The sequence below is a fragment of the Pelophylax lessonae genome, assembly GCF_965119305.1.
Source record: "Pelophylax lessonae genome assembly, chromosome: 6".
Taxonomy (NCBI): Eukaryota; Metazoa; Chordata; class Amphibia; order Anura; family Ranidae; genus Pelophylax; species Pelophylax lessonae.
This window is the reverse complement of record NC_138773.1, coordinates 60,879,392-60,897,674: the sequence shown is the minus strand read 5'-3', so window position 1 is coordinate 60,897,674 and position 18,283 is coordinate 60,879,392. Positions and strand designations below refer to the sequence as shown.

Genomic DNA, 18,283 nt, shown 5'->3' with positions numbered 1-18,283 from the left:
CTATACTACGTATTTCTGGTTCTTCATTGAGGCCATGAGGTGATTAAGAACCAAACATGTAGATCCAGAAGATTTCCCTACTACATAGGAGGGAAGACCTTTCATCCTCAGTAAGTGAGCCCTTAGGGATAGATTTGATTGCTGGCACTTCTAGGCACTTAATGTCTTTATTGTTTGTCTGTTTAAAATGAGGCGGGACACAGTGTTCATCACATCCCTTTTTAATGAATCTACGGCGCTCAGCCAGCCGTGCACGTGGCACACTTATGGTGCGACCTACGTACAGTAGGTTACATAGGCACTGCAGAACATAGATGACAAATTCAGTGGAACAAGTAATGAATTGTTTAATTTGAAACACCCTACCACTGATATTAGAAATACTGGAACGACCATGTATTATAAACTAACAGGTTAGGCATCCTCTTTTCTTACACTGGAAGATGCCCATCCTGTTGTCAAAATATGATCTAATAGCCATTATTGGCCTTTTATTTTGAACTTGTAACCTACTCGGAGCCAGGATATTTTTGATTGTTCGCGCCTTCCTTTCTATGTAATCCTGTTTCAACATGACCAGTGCACAAAGCAAGGTCCCTAAAGACATGGATGAGCGAGTTTGGGGTGGAGAAACTTGACTGTCCTGAACTCAATAGAACACCTTTGGTATGAATAAGAGCAGGGACTGCGAGCCAGGCCTTCTTATCCAACATCAGTGCCTGACCTCACAAATGCACTTTGAAGAATGGCCAAACATTCCCATAGACACACTCCTAAACCTTGTGGACAGCCTTCCCAGAAGAGTTGAAGCTGTTATAGCTGCAAAGAGTAGACCAACTCAATATTGAAGCCTACAGACTAAGACTGGGATGCCATTGAAGTTCATGTGCGTGTAAAGGCAGGTGTCCCAATACTTTTGATAATATAGTGTATCTGTACATTGGCAAGTAGAAATATAAAACTGTAAGAAAAAATGACCTAGTATCATTTTCAAATGATCTCCTTATATAAAATTATATTACATAGGGTGGCATCTTTATGTAGGCATTGCCATCATTACTGAGCTACTGTGATTTACAGTATCACATTGCTATAATGCATGCCAAGTACCTCACACACCCACTAGAGGTCAGTCTCTGCTCTCTGGAGACCAGCGCAGACAGCACCACAAGCTGTGCCCAATCTATTGTAACAATGTTTGCTGTTCTCTCCAAAGATTTATCGCATTGGCCGGGGAATACATCTGCAGGATGGAAAAGTCGTGAAGAACAATGCAGCAACGCAGTATGACATCACAGACAAGTCCATTACACCATTGGTATGAATTGTACAACCTGGATTAATCTGTTCCTTTTCGCTTTATTTGCACTTATTTATTTAAATGTTGTTTTACCCACTTTCCCTCCGGAAGATTTACCCCGCTTTATGACCAGGCCTATGAGCTATAAACAAAAAAAGATCGACAATTTCGAGAAAAAAAAAATATATATATATATATATTTTTTACTTTCTGCTATAAAACTTAACCAATAAAAAAAATGTAAAAATTGAATTTCTGCATCAATTTAGGCCAATATATATTCTGCTACATCTTTTTGATAAAAAAAAATCCCAATAAGCATATATTGATTGGTTTGTGCAAAAGGTATAGCGTGTACAAACTGAGATATCTGTATTTATTTTATTTTTTATTTTTACACTAGTAATGGCCGTGATCAGTGACTTAGAGCGGGACTGCGATATTACAGCAGACAAATCAGACATTACTGACACTTTTGACACTTTTAGGGGACCAGTGACACTAATACAGTGATCTGTGCTAAATAATATGCACTCTCACTGTACTAATGACACTGGCTGGGAAGGGGTTAACATCAGAGGCAATCAAAGGGTTAAATGTGTTCCTAGCTAGTGCTTGTGTACTGGGTGGGAGATGCTTTTACTAAGGGAAGGCATAGATCCGTGTCCCTGCTTTGCAGGAACACAGGATGAATGCCTTCCCTACTGACAGAACGGTGATCTGTCTTGTTTACGTATGCAGATTGGCATTCTGCCTGTGTACTGAACAACCAGCGGGTGCTGGCGGGCATTGAGTCAATGGTACCAGCTGCTGGGCTCACAATGTGCATGATCACAGTGGGAGCGAGCCACCCGCGGCGTGCATGCGTGCTCAAAACCCGGTAGTGTTGGATCTCATACTAAGTACGTGATACGGTACAGCCGTGCCACTTTGCTGCCATATATCTAAGTTATACAGTCAGCAAGTGGTTAAATATGCAGAACATTTATCTGTCTCAGTTTATCCAGGGAAATACCCATTCTCCATAGGGATGTGGTCTTGCCCAAGTGCTTGTGGTTTCATTGAAACATGGGTGTGGGTTAAGAATCGCATTTGGAGAAAGGGTTTGATGGACTGGGAGAGGAGTTTTTTGGCGGGGGATGTTCACCCTCTAAAAAAAACTATCCTTTTTGTAGAAGTGGATAGGATTTGTTGACCTAAAGCAGTAGTCACCAAACTGCAGCCCAGGGGCCAGATGCAGCCCTTTGCTTGTCTTTATTTTTCCCTTGGGGCACTATTCCTTCCACTAAAACGAGACACTATTCTGTCAACTGACATCAACAATGGGGCACTATTCCTCCCAATGATGGGGCACTATTCCTCCCAATGATACCAATTATGGGGCACTATTCCTCCCAATGATACCAATGATGGGACACTATTCCTCCCAATTATACAAATGATGGGGCACTATTCCTCACAATGATACCAATGATGGGGCACTATTCCTCCCACTGATACCAATGATGGGACACTATTCCTCCCAATGATGGGGCACTATTCCTCCCAATGATACCAATGATGGGACACCATTTCTCCCAATGATACCAATGATGGGACACTATTCCTCCCAATGATACCAATGCTGGGACACTATTCCTCCCATTGATACCAACAATGGGACACCATTTCTCTCAATGATACCAATGATGGGCACTTTTACTCCCAATGATACCAATGATGGGGCACCATTCCTCCCAATGATACCAATGAATGGACACTATTCCTCCCAATGATACCAACAATAGGGAACTATTCCTCCCAATGATACCAATGATGGGGCACTATTCCTCCCAATGATACCAATGATGGGACACTATTCCTCCCAATGATACCAATGATGGGGCACTATTCCTCCCAATGATACCAATGATGGGGCACTATTCCTCCCAATGATACCAATGATGGGACACTAGTCCTCCCAATGATACCAATGATGGGGCACTATTCCTCCCAATGATACCAACGATGGGGCACTATTCCTCCCAATGATACCAATGATGGGACACTAGTCCTCCCAATGATACCAATGATGGGGCACTATTCCTCCCAATGATACCAATGATGGGACACTATTCCTCCCAATGATACCAATGATGGGGCACTATTCCTCCCAATGATACCAATGATGGGGCACTATTCCTCCCAATGATACCAATGATGGGACACTAGTCCTCCCAATGATACCAATGATGGGGCACTATTCCTCCCAATGATACCAACGATGGGGCACTATTCCTCCCAATGATACCAATTATGGGGCACCATTCCTCCCAATGATACCAATGATGGGACACTATTCCTCCCAATGATACCAACAATGGGGCACTATTCCTCCCAATGATACCAATGATGGGGCACTATTCCTCCCAATGATACCAACAATGGGACACCATTTCTCCCAATGAAACCAATGATGGGACACTATTCCTCCCCCTTACTTTAAATAACAAAAATCATTTATTTTTAAATTGTACCTATTTTAGTTTGGATATAGAGTGGAAGGGTTAGACCCTCTGTCAAATTATTATTGCTGTCTCCCCATTGGGGAGATTCACAGATCTACTTGTACTGACTGTTGTCACCACGAAAGAAAGTGAGTGGAAATCCAAAAATTTGGAGTTCTCCCTGGAACAAAAGGTAAATAGAAATCGTCCAATGGGAACCCCGGTGCAAGGGAAAACTGTCTAAAAGGCAAACTCCGCTCACTTTGGGAGATTTCAACATACTTTCTGTTGTATTTCTGGGACAGGAAATAAGGTAAATTTCCCCAATGGTACACAGGCAGCAAAAACTAACTGGACAAAGGTTTCAACCCTTCTTTTATTTATTGAAAACAAAAAAAGTTTTGGCTGTCCATGCACTTTAAAGATACCCATGTGAATATAAAATGTTTCCATTTGTATTGGTTTATTAAAAATATTAAAATTGAATATGTAACAACTTCTGGACCTGAAGGATTTGCCCCCTTAACCTCCTTAGCGGTAATCCCGAGCGTGACTCGGGGTTGGTTTTTCATATCAGGAGCGGTAACCCCGAGTCACGCTCGGGGTGGATTGCAGAGAGCGCAGCGGTGTTCTCTTACCTTATCCTGGCGATCCAGCGATGATCTCTCATTGCTGTGACCGCCAGCCAAAAGTCCCGCCGCTCCTCCGTCGGTCTCCGTCGCTCTGATCACTTCCTAGTTCCGTTCCCTGCAGCAGCAATGCTGCATGGGAGCGGAACTAGGGAGGGAAATTCAAAAAAAAAAAAAAAAAAAAAACGTTGCACAAAACACATTTTATATTATATATATATATATATATATATATATATATATATATATATATGCATATATATATATATATATATATATATATATATATATATATATATATGCATATATATATATATATATATATATATATATGCATATATATATATATATATATATATATATATGCATATATATATATATATATGCATATATATATATATATATGTATATATGCATATATATATATATATATGTATGTATATATATATATATATATATATATATATGCATGTACATATATATATATATATATATATATAAATATATATATATGCGCATATATATATATATACACCGGTGTATATATATATATACATATATATATATATGCATATATATATATATATATATATATATATATATATATATATATATATGCATATATATGTATATGTATATATATATATATATATATATATATATATATATATGCACACACACATATATATATATATAATATATAATGCATGAATTATAATCTAATCAATAATATAATTTTATTATATATATTATATATTAAATAATAAAATAATATTATTGATTCGATTATAATTCACGTGTTTGTGTTTCAAATTTATCATCTGGGATGTCTACTAGACTCTTGTTTTGGTCAGGTTTAAGTCAGTAATTACTAAGAATTGTAAGCCTATAATACATAACGCCAAATTTCCATGAAAAGAATTGTACCGCTTTTGGAACAGAATTCCTGACATAATCATACCGCCAGGGAGGTTAATGACCAGGCCATTTTTTGTGATTCGGCACTGCGTTACTTTAACTGACAATTGTGCGGTCGTGCAACGCTGTACCTAAAATAAAATTGATGTCTTTTTTTTTCCCCAGAAATAGAACTTTCTTTTGGTGGTATATGATTTTGTGCTATAAACAAAAAAAGAGCGACATTTCTGAAAAAAAAACAAACAAACAATATTTTGCACATTCTGCTATATAACATTCCCAAAAGAAAAAATTAAAAAATCTAAATTTATTGGTAAAAAAAATTGCAATAAGCGTATTTTGATTGGTTTGTGCAAAAGTTATGGCGTCTACAAATTAGGGGAACGATTTATGTCATTTTTATTTATTTTTTACTAGTAATGGCGGCGATCTTCAATTTTTAGCAGGACTGTGACATTGCGGCGGACAGATCGGACCCCTAACTGACATTTTTGACACTTTTGGGGGGACCAGTAGCATTATTACAGTAATCAGTGCTAAAAATACGCACTGTTACTGTAATAATGACAGTGGCACGGAAGGGGTTAACCTAGGGGTGATCAAAGGGTTAAGTGTGAGCCTAGGGGAGTGTTTACTAACTGTATGTAGTATGGGCTGGTGAAATTATCAGAGACCTGTGATCCTATATAGCAGGATAACAGGCGCTCTGTGATCATTTCAGATCACAACAACAGCTGACCGTTCTTCTCTCTTAGCGTGGAGGGATTGCGGGTCCCCGGCCCCGCGCTTCGACCTCCCCGCTGCCTAGTGGGGCAGGAGCGCGCCGCCGGAGGCGTTCCCCCCCCACCCCAGCACCAGGCGTGTGATCGATGTAGGGCTACGTCGGTTCACGCAGGAGAGGCAGCCTGCCTCAGTAAATGTGCAGCGGGCGGGCTTTTTTTTGCTTTTTTATTTTTGTGCAGGTTTCCTTCTAATATTTTCAAATGCTATCACAATGCCACAGAAAATACAACACAGCACAGCTCACTTGAAAGGTAGCGCCGTTTCAACCTTTTGCACTTATTTCACTCTTTTAACCCTCAGGTCCGGTTCACACTGATGCGATGCGGGAAGGCTGCGAATTCGCAGCCTGTTCCCGCATCGCACACGCACCCCCGGCAGTTCACACTGCCATATGCGATACGCTGGGGGTGTCAATGTAATCTTAACGACACCCCCAGTTTGATCGCATATCGCAGTGCGATCGTGCAGTTCGCACAGGATCGGATCGCACAAGTGTGAACCGCTGTGCGATCCGATCCTGATGCGGCAGCAAAAATGCCTCCTGTGCGTGTTTGCTGCGGGTGCGATGCGAATTTAGCCATACAAACTGTATGGCTAAACTCGCACCGCACAGCTGATCGCATGTCATGTCGGAGCAGTGCGCTCCGACATGACATGCGAACCCCGCACACGCAGTAGTGTGAACCGGGGCTTACGGGTTGGTTGTTGGCAGCTTACACCTTTTATAAAAATATAATGTATATTCATCACAATCTCCATAGCGCTGGTCACTTTTGTTTATCTTAAGTCAGCAATGGCAGCTCTCATATTCCTGCCCAACAAGTTCCTTTTAAAACCGGTTTAAAAAAACATATGAACAATCCACTTGAGTGTGTTTAGCAATTGACTTGTCCATTTTAATGGCCGCTAAAATGTTATTTGCGCAGTAAAAAGTTGTCTTAAAAGTGTTTTGTGGTTTTTAAGCTGCATTATCACACTTTCAGAGTCAACCGATAGGATAAAATGGCTGCCTGCACTTTATGTGGCTAATATAGGCACTTCTAACATGTCTCACTTTTTTCCCTAGGGAGGTTTCCCACATTACGGCCAAGTCAATAATGACTTTTTAATGCTGAAAGGTTGTGTGGTGGGGAGCAAGAAGAGAGTGCTCACTCTTAGGAAGGTGAGTTAATCCCAATATGCTTCTGTGATTGTGCACGGTATACTAAATTCATATATATATATACACACACACACCTATATACATTGTATATATACTGTATATATGTATATGTGTATATATATATATATATATATATATATATATATATATATACACTCACCGGGCCACTTTATGAGGTGCACCTGTTCAATTGCTTGGTAACACAAATTGTTAATCAGCCAATCGTATGGCAGCAACTCAATGCATTTAGGCATCTAGACGTGTTGAAGACGACTTGCTGAAGTTCAAACCGAGCATCAGACTAGGGAAGAAAGGGGATGGAAGTGACTTTAATAGTGCCATGGTTTTTGGTGCCGGACGGCCTGGTCTGAGTATTTCAAAAACTGCTGATCTACTGATATTATCACACACAACCATCTCTAGGATTTACAGAGAATGGACTGGAAAAGAGAAAATATGCAGTGAGCGGCAGTTGTGTGGCGGAAAATGCCTTGTTAATGTCAGAGGTCAGAGGAGAAGATAGAAAGGCAACAGTACCTCAAATAACCACTAGTTACAACCAAGGTATGCAGAATCTCTGAATGCACAACACATCAAACCTTAAAGCAGATGAAGACCGGGTGCCACTCTGGTCAGCTAAGAACAGGAAACTGAGGCTAGAAGTCGCACAGGCTCACCAAAATTGGACAATAGAATATTGGAAAAATGTTACTTGGTCTGATGAGTCTCAAATTCAGCTGCAACATTCAGATGTTAGGGACAGAATTTGGCGTAAAAACCAACATTAAAGCGTGGATCCATCCTGCTTTGTATCAACAGTTCAGGCTGGTGGTGGAAGGGTGGGGGGGATATTTTCTTGGCACACTTTGGGTCCCTTAGTACCAACTGAGCATTGTTTAAACGTCATAGCCTACCTGAGTATTGTTGCTGACCATGTCCATCCATTTATGACTACAGTGTCCCCATCTTCTGATGGCTCCTTACAGCAGGATAATGCACCATGTCACAAACTCCAATCATCTCACCACTGGTTTCACTGTACCCCAATGGCCTCCACAGTCACCAGATCTCATCCAATAGAACACCTTTGGGATGTGGTGGAACAGGAGAGTCGCATCATGGATGTGCAGCTGACAAATCTGCAGCAACTGTGTGATGCCATCATGTCAATATGGACCAAAATCTCTGAGGAATGTTTCCAACACCTTGAATCTATGCCACAAAGATTACAGGCAGTTCTTAAGGCAAAAGGGGATCCAACCCGGTACTAGCATGGTGTACCTAATTAGGTGGCTGGTGAGCGTGCGTATATATATATATATATATATATATATATATATATACACACCCACAGTGTCTCACAAAAGTTAGTACATCCCTCACATTTTTGTAAATATTTTATTATATCTTTTCATGTGACAACACTGAAGAAATGTACAGCTTGTATAACAGTGTAAATTTGCTGTCCCCTCAAAATAACTCAACACACAGCCATAAATGTCTAAACCGCTGGCAACAAAAGTGAGTACACCCCTAAGTGAAAATGTCCAAATTTGGCCCAAAGTGTCAACCACCATTATTTTCCAGCACTGCCTTAACCCACTTGGGCACGGAGTTCACCAGAGCTTCACAGGTTGCCACTGGGGTCCTCTTCAACTCCTTCATGATGACATCACAGAGCTGGTGGATGTTAGAGACCTTGCGCTCCTTCATCTTCCATATGAGAATGCCTGACAGAAGCTGATTGGGTTTAGGTCTGGAGACATGCTTGGTCAGTCCATCACCTTTACTCTCAGCTTCTTTAGCAAGCCAGTGGTCCTCTTGTAGGTGTGTTTGGGGTCCTTATCATGTTGGAATACTGCCCTGCAGTCCAGTTTCCGAAGGGAGGGGATTATGCTCTGCTTCAGTATGTCAGTACATGTTGGCATTCAAGGTTCACTTAATGAACTGTAGCTCCTCAGTACTCATGCACTCATGCAGCCCCAGACCATGACGCTCCCACCACCATGCTTGACTGTAGGCAAGACACACTTGTCTTTGTACTCCTCACCTGGTTGCCACCACACACACGTGTCACAATCTGAACCAAATAAATGTATCTTGGTCTCATCAGGCCACAGGACATGGTTCCAGTAATCCATGTCCTTAGTCTGCTTGTCTTCCGCAAACTGTTTGCAGGCTTTTTATTGCATCATCTTTAGAGCCATCTACCATGGCGAGGCCTGTTCTGAGTGGTACCTTTCCTGTTAAACTACTGTATGGTCTTGGCCACCGTGCTGCAGCTCAGTTTCAGGGTCTTGGCAATCTTCTTATAGCCTAGGCCATCTTTATGTAGAGCAACAATTATTTTTTCAGATCCTCAGAGAGTTCTTTGCCATGAGGTGCCATGTTGAACTTCCAGTGACCCAGTATGAGAGAGTGAGAGCGATAAAACCAAATTGAACACACCTTCTCCCCATTCACACCTGAGACCTTGTAACACTAATGAGTCACATGACACCGGGGAGGGGAAATGGCTAATTGGGCCCAATTTAGACATTTCCACTTAGGGGTGTACTTACTTTTGTTGCCAGCGGTTTAGACATTAATGTCTGTGTGCTGAGTTTTTTTGAGGGGACAGCAAATTTACCCTGTTATACAATCTGTACACTCACTACTTTACATTGTAGCAAAGTGTAATTTCTTCAGTGTTGTCACATGAAAAGGTATAATAAAATATTTACAAAAATGTGAGGGGTGTACTCACTTTTGTTGCCAGCGGTTTAGACATTAATGGCTGTGTGCTGAGTTTTTTTGAGGGGACAGCAAATTTACACTGTTATACAAGCTGTACACTCACTACTTTACATTGTAGCAAAGTGTAATTTCTTAAGGCCCTGTTCACATTGGGGCGATCCAACTTCCCCAGGCGACCACACAGGTCGCGGCGCGCTGCTCGCACTGCGACCTCGGAGCGGCCAGCACGGACTTCATAACATTGCAGGTCGCTCCGGGTCGCCCCAAAGAAGCTCCGGACCCTTTTTCTAAGTCGGAGCGACTTGTGTCGCTCCTATTAGAACGGGTCCATAGCTTCTGTATGGCAGGCGACCTACGGCGACCTGTCAGGCGACCAGGTCGCCCCAGTGTGAACGGGGGCTCAGTGTTGTCACATGAAAAGGTATAATAAAATATTTACAAAAATGTGAGGGGTGTACTCACTTTTGTGAGATGCTGTATGTATTAAAAAAGATAAGTTTAGGTGTTTCCAGTGAAGGACATTTGTTAATTCTACAGTATATAAGGACATTTTAAACAATTGTACACTTCCAGCCTTTTGGCAACAGTTTGGGGAAGGCCCTTTTCTGTTCCAACATGACTGTGCCCCTGTGTCTAAAGCCAGCTCTAAAAATACATGGTTTAATGAGTTTGATTTGGAGGAACTCGAGTGGCCTACGCAAAGCCCTGACCTCAACCCCAATGAACCTTTGGGATGAATTGGAACTTCAATTGCCAGCCAAGTGCTTTTTTGGCTGAATGGGTACAAATTCCCACAGACACACTCCAAAATCCAGTATAAAACCTTCCCAGAAGAGTGGAAACTGTTCTAGCTGAAGAGAGGAAGCCAAATGGTCGTGGTTTTGGAATGGGAAGTCCAAGAAACTCAAATTGTTGTGATGGACAGGTATCCACACATTTTTACCCATATGGTACAATCTTATTTCAGTTTAGTTGCAGGCACTGTATATATATATATATATATATATATATATATATATATATATATATATATATATATATATATATATATGTACATGGAGATAGTCATATTTTCTCATTGCAGTTGCTGGCTCTGCCTCCTGATGGTGCCTGGCTGATCTTATTATTGTACTGCATGTAAGGAATCCACAATGCTTCTGGTAGCCAGAGACCATGTGATTTAGTTGCCTCGGCTTACTTGGGCTAACTTAGGAACATTAAATGTTTATTTGTGGGAATAAAGAGGTGCTTTTTGCCTAAAATAATTTGGTTTTGTAATATTGGCATGTGTCTTTATCATTGGAATTTGAATGAATTTAGGGAAAGCTAAAGGAAAGTACTTTTTGTTTAGCAATTAGGAATGCATACAAGCCTTTATGTCTATAACTCTCTCTCTTTCTCTGGGATAGTCTCTATTGGTTCATACCAGTCGTCGTGACCTGGAGCCTATTGAGCTGAAATTCATTGATACTACATCGAAATTTGGCCATGGATGCTTCCAGACAGACCAGGAGAAGAGAGCTTTCATGGTATGTTCAGTGCTGTTGTAACAGATATATAAACACCAGTCCCAAACGTCCCAGGAGTTTATGACTTTTTTCAAGTCCTAAGATCTATTTTAGATCCCTGAACACAGATGGGGTGCCTTCATTTTCATGCTACAGATGCAGTTAGAAGGTCTATGTGTGGTGCTGGGCTTTCTAATAGAAAGCCTAGCTTGCTCTTAAAGGTCTTCTAGGTCGGGTTCACATATGTCCTGCTGTGGTTCCTGACATGAGGTCCGGTGCGCCTCTGTTTACCAGTTCAGGTGAAAATCAGGTTCGATTTTTTTAGACTGTGGCCACCCTGGACCTCTCCATTGAGAGCTTGTCACACTCGCTTGTCATGCAGATTGGATGCAGGGAAACCCGCCTCTAATTTGCAAATGTGTGAACCCTGCCTGAAAAACCCCCTGTCATTAGTTTATTTGTAAAAAATTGATGATAAACATCTAACTGTAAGGTCAGGACCCCACTAGTGTGAGTTGGGAATTGGTGCAAAATCATACACTTACCCAACCCACAGAGAAACACACTAATCTTTAGCAGACGCACAAGGGTGCCATTCATTATTGACACCCCCTTACATTGGCACCAGCACACGTTTGCGATTGCATCCAACTGCATGGTGCATCAGCACCATGTGGATCCATATGGAACAATTTAAAAACAAAAGGATCAGGGACTGCTTTCCCTGCATTTCTCGATGATAGGGCAGCCTATTGAAATGAATTAGCTGCCCTACAGGCTACGTGTGCATGCAAACTTTCACACATAGGCCTGAACTAGGCCTAACGGTTTATTTACTTGCAAACTTAAAGCGTATCTCTACCCAACCTCCCCCCTCCCATTCCTTTTCTCTTACTACCGCTTACCAGGAGGTGGGATATGCACGTTTCAGATACTCACCCATCCAGTGGATCCAGAGTTGTCCTGTTGAGATCCTCTCATGGCTGGCCACAGCTCTGTCCTGCCATGTTGTTTCTGATGTCATCGAGAGGCCTGCCGGCTCTTACGGGTTCAGCGGATGGGCCTCCCGATGCCCAGATGCACAGTACTAGGTGAATGACATGTATTGGAGGCGGGACCAAACCCTTTTTCTAAAGGAAAAAAAAATGGTGCTATACAGGTAGCTGAGCAGTGGTGGGGTGGACAGGAGGCACTTTCAAAATATGGATGGAGATCCGCTTTAAAACAAATGTAAATAATGCTGATAAAAACTTTACTGTTCCATTGAAAAGCAGATAACAGTTATAATATTGCTTATCCTCAGGGAACTGTTTGTAATATGTCGTTTATACTACGCAGAAGAAGATGCCAGAACAGCCACAGTGGTGCTGGTGGGACATTTTCAGTGCTTTTTTTATTGCCCACAAAATGTTAAAAAGAAATAGTCATCATTGGGTTTCTGTAATAATCTTAATTTTCACACTTGAATTCCTAAAACTGTGCAACCATAACTCTTTATCAGCCATAAACTCCCTTAGAAGGCAGGTAATCCTTTGGAAACAGAGAAAATACAAGTGTAAAATAGAACACACAGCAGGCTGGGAGGCACTGCTGTACAATACCACAATCTAAAGCTCATAATTGCACATTGCAACCTAGCCATGCAATCTTTTTCCAATCCACTAAAGATTTTTTTACATTTGACAAACCTATGTACAGTGGGTATAGAAAAGAATCAGCCCCTCTTTAAAACATTCTTCATTTTGTTGCTTTGCAGCCTGAAATGAAGACAGACACTGTTTTTGTTTTTATCCAGCTGTATTTACTCTACCACCAACCATAAGGCCCCGTTCACACTGGGGCGACGCTACTTCCCGAGGCGACCTCACAGGTCGCGGTGCGCTGCTCGCACTGCGACCTCGGAGCGGCCGGCACGGACTTCATAACATTGAAGTCAATGCAGGTCGCTCCAGGTCGCCCCAAAGAAGCTCCGGACCCTTTTTCTAAGTCGGAGCGACTTGTGTCGCTCCTATTAGAACGGGTCCACAGCTTCTCTATGCCAGGCGACCTGTCAGGCGACCAGGTCGCCCCAGTGTGAACGGGGGCTTACACCAACATGTCAGAAAAAAAATCAAAAACAGAATCACTGAGTTAGAAAAAGGATCATCCCCCCCCCCTCCTAAAAATGACTTGTAAACTCAAGCAGGTGTAGCTGATCACCTTCTCAATGGCTCACAGAGCCAATTGCCTTTTAACTGTGATCAGCTGTGGTCAATTTGATTAACTCAGCATGAAAAGAGCTTTCCTGGAGCATTTCATTCCCTGGTAAGGTAACTGAAGCAAACAATCAACTATGAGTGGCAATGCAATTTCAAAAGATCTCCAATATAAAGTTGTGGACAGGCACAAGTCAGGAGATGGATATAAAAAACGGCAAAGGCTCTATCAATGCCTAGAAGCACAGTGGAGTCTATTATTAAGAAGTGGAAGGCATTTGGTACAACACAGACCCTCCCTGGATTAGGACGTCATTCTAAACTGGATGAAAGAGCCAGGAGGAAACTGGTCAGAGAGGCTACCAAGAGGCCTACAGCAACTCTGAAGCAGTTGCAGGAATTTATGACAAAGAGTAGTCAATGTGTGCATGTGACAACAATATCACAAATCCTCCACTAATGCGGCTTGTATGAGATGGTTGCAAGAAAAAAGTCACTCCTCAAGAAAGGCCACATGTAGTCACAACTGAGCTTTGCCGAAACGCACCATGAAGATTCTGTGACCACATGGAAAAAGATGCTCTGGTCAGATGAGACTAAATTTGAATTATTTGGCCTCAACACAAAATTATAGAAATCCTGTACAGCTCGCCATCCACATAACATAATTTCCACAGTAAAGCATGGAGGTGGTAATATCCTGTTATAGGGGTGTTTCTCTGCAGCAGGGACTGGAGCACTTGTCAGGATAGAAGGAAAAACGGATGGGGCAAAATACTGTAAAATTCTTGAGGAAAATCTGCTGCCCTCTGCCAGAAAGTTGTCAAAGGGGAGAAGGTTTACCTTCCAACATGACAACGACCCAAAGCACACAGCAAAAATGACTACACAGTGGTTGGAAGAGAAAAAGGTAAATTTTCTTGCATGGCCAAGTCAGAGCCCAGATTTAAACCCCATTAAAAATCTGTGGAATGACTTAAAGACTGCAGTTCACACACGGTCACCATCGAATTTCACTGAACTTGAGCAGTTCTGCAAAGAAGAGTGGGCAAATATTGCAAAGTCTAGATGTGCAAAGTTAGTAGAGACATATCCCAACAGTCTAAAGGCTGGAATTAAAGCAAATTTTGGGCCAACAAAATACTGACAGAAGGGGGTAATACTTTTTCCAACTCAGTTGATTCTGTGAATTTTTTTACATTTTTTTTTCTGACATGTTGGTGTTATATCTTTCACTTGGATGTTATAAGTTATAAATACAGCTGGATAAAACAAAAAAAAGTTTATCTGTCTTCATTTCAGTCTGCAAAGCAAAAAAATGTGATTATTTTAAAGGGGATGATTCTCTTATTTACCCACTGTAATAGGAGAAGCTAAATAATTTGTCCAATCAGTCAGACCCTTGCATGACATAGTTGATGGTAGATCTAAAGTAAGTTGTGCAGTGAGATTGTGTAATCTGAGTGTATCTGAAGGAGAAATCCTTTTTTAAAGTTTTGAATAGAGTTGGAGAAGAGTTAGACACCCTGTCGAGGTTTTATTGCTGTCTGATTCCCTTTTGGGAAGATGGACCCCTGTATTTGTTCTGGAGACCACTGTCACTGAAACAGAAAGCGGGGGGAATCCAAAATGTTAGAGTTTCCCCCAGAACAAAATGTAAAATAAAGTTTTTAATTGGGGAAACTTTTTAGGGGACAACGATCTAAGAGGAGAAATCCCCCTATTGTGGAAAATTTCCACTAACTTCCTGTTTCATCTCTGGGGCAGGAAGTGAAGGGAAATGGTGCACAGATAGCAAAAAATAACCTGGCAGGAGTTTTAACCTGACCATACTCCATCCAAAGCTAAAAAAGAGTTCTGGCTATTGATAGATAAATATTAAGGATATTTATACACTTTGAGGAATTTTGCCATGTACCTTGTAAGGGGATTTGGTTTTTTAAAAAAGCCCATTTCTGACTGGCCCTCTTTAAGGCTGATCTGTTACTTCAAAAAAACCTTATTCATCAAGGGAGTGGATTCGAGTGTTGAATTTTCTTTATTTTCCAAAAAGGGATTTTCTTTAAAATCCCCTAAACAGTTATTATCTAAGCTTTCTCACAATTTATCTACTTCTTCTATAACATATTTAGGTGTGTTCATGTCCTTGATTTTGGCTTTTGGACTTCAGCCCTAATGTACAAAGGTTCTACACCACACAGCACCCAATGCAGACACCTTCCTCTAATACGGGTCTGTGGGACTAGTGGATAACAAGGAGATCTCCTGATATAGTGACCACCTGGATTTATCTGGGGTTACTATTCCTTAAAGTTTTTGGAAAAACATATAATATATTCTTTATTTCTTACAGGGACCTCAGAAGAAACATCTTATTATAGGCAAACCGGAGGTTACTGAAGATCTTTAAATATTGTGGCTACTCATCTGTTTATGATTTGAGATGGGACAATAAAATGAAAAATGCTTATTAGAATGATGTCTTTATTGCAGTATTATTTTGCCTGATTTTATTAACCTATATGACAAATGTTTAAGTTGCAATGACTGAACTATGTTCTTTAATGGGAGAGATCGTTCCTCGGCAGTATCATTTTCTGTAAATGGCTTTACTGGTGGATAGTTATAAGAGTGGCAGGCTTGGTGCCTTAGTACCCATACTAACTATAGCCACCCATACTAACTATAGCCATGGGCCACCAATTACTGTCACACATGTATTTTCATTTATAACACAGGATGATGGTCTCCAACTGCTATCCACTTTAAGTATTGCATAACCATTTTTTTTTTAGTTTTGGATAGAGAATGGAAGGGATATAATGTGTCAAGTTTTTATTGCTGCACCATGCAGAGGATCCTCCAGGGCTTGTATTTGTCCAGTTTTTGCCTTGCTTTGCTCAGCTCATTATATAAACAATTTGCTGCGCTTGATTTCACCTATATCAATGTCCGACTCCTTACTATAGTATAAAGCAGCCAACACATATTCTCAAATAAAAAAGATCAACATAAAGCAACATACCAGCAACATACCAGATTGCTGTCTGTGATCCTTGTGATGAGGATCATGGATATCTGGTAAGGGTCAGTGTGATCATACCTGGTAATGGCTCTTTATTTTCACCAATAAAAGATTGATCATCTGTGAGCGGACACTTCTTCTGTGGTTTCCTTCTCTGCGGATGTGGACTTGGTGCTCTTAAATTATATCTATTAGCGCTACACCTTTATTTTATTGGTTTTTTTTTGCTCAGCTCATGTTCAGGCCTCTCTAGGCCAATCTATCTGTCCTTAAAGTACCTTTTGGTACAAGTTGTCCTTGAAGGCATGCCCCCCTTCCTGATCCCATACTTCCCTCGGTGCCCATTAATGTGATTTTCACTGTCCATCCCTACCAGGATGCTTTAATCCTTCACATGTGCATCATGGCCCCATTCATTGTTATGAGGAGTCATACCTATGTTGGCCTCCAGTAGTCTTGCAAAGTATTGTTCTCCCTATAGGAATAATTAGGGCCATGGATGGAGAAAACCTGTTGGGGATGCTTTTGGAAAAAAGGCTGTACAGCTCTGGACAAGGCCACACAAGAAGGATTGTTTAAAAAGGGACAGAGGTAAGTACGTTCGGATCAGGCGAGTTGCACTTTGGAGAGGGAGGGAGGGGTTATGACTTAAAAGACAAATTGTATCCAAAGTACCCTTTGACATCACCCAGATTACTAGAGAAGACCCTCCCAGACTTACGTTTCCACAATGTAACAGAAATATCCAGCCTCAACACTTATAGCAGGTGAAATGTAAATTCTCATGGATTCCCAGTGAACATCGTATTCATTCTTGTGCATACCTTAGAAAGTCTGTAGTCTTCTGATTGCCGATTGCCTTCTTCAAAATGGCTGCTGGACACTTTTGCAGACACTTACAGCAGCAGATCCACAGTTTTGGTGCAAACATTGGGGTGGAATTTTTTTACCATTGAGAGCAATTTCTTGTAGTAGAGACAATTTTCAACATTCAAGTTTATGCAATGCTCTGCTAAACTAGGTGTTCTTTTGTGAGACTTTGGTTCTACTTTAAAGCTCATCTCCAGAGAAATGCAAAGAAAAACCCTTCCCACTAGCCCACAACCAAATCTATATTTAAAAGAATTTAAAGCCTCAATTACTTAAAGGTCCAGTCATTTGACACTCTTCTCCATAGTGTAGAAGGGTCTGGTCTGCAGTGCCCACTGCGCTTCCTGGTAACGTGGGCACTGTTCTTCGGCTTCGGTAGGGCTCTAAGTGGCAGCCAGACCATTAAAGAAAATAGAGAGCAGCTTCAGACTACTGATCAACTCAAAGGTCATGTGACAGTGGATTCAAGTAGGTTTTTTATGGGATTTGAGGTCGGAGGAGAAAAAAAGTAGTTGACACAGACTAGAATATAGGGGCCAAAAATGTGAGGACAGCAAAAGAACAGCAGGGTTGACCTTCATCTTTCAGGAGCAGATCTAGTTAAGGGCAGCATTGACTTAAGGCCAACTCCAGACAAAAAAAGTTCCTATCTCCATAGACTTTTACAAGAA

The 18,283-nt window shown here is 41.2% G+C and overlaps 1 protein-coding gene across 1 annotated transcript in view; it reads left to right on the top strand.

Moving 5' to 3' along the window:
* Positions 1-16,187, top strand: part of RPL3L (ribosomal protein L3 like) — a 44,416-nt gene extending 28,229 nt beyond the window's left edge. Inside the window, exons 7-10 of the mRNA XM_082261839.1 lie at positions 1,217-1,318; positions 7,183-7,278; positions 11,424-11,543; positions 16,071-16,187. Coding sequence (XP_082117965.1) covers positions 1,217-1,318; positions 7,183-7,278; positions 11,424-11,543; positions 16,071-16,127 — 375 coding nt within the window. The 3' untranslated portion in view covers positions 16,128-16,187. The remainder of the gene's footprint in view (positions 1-1,216; positions 1,319-7,182; positions 7,279-11,423; positions 11,544-16,070) is intronic.
* Positions 16,188-18,283: the final 2,096 nt, after the last annotated feature.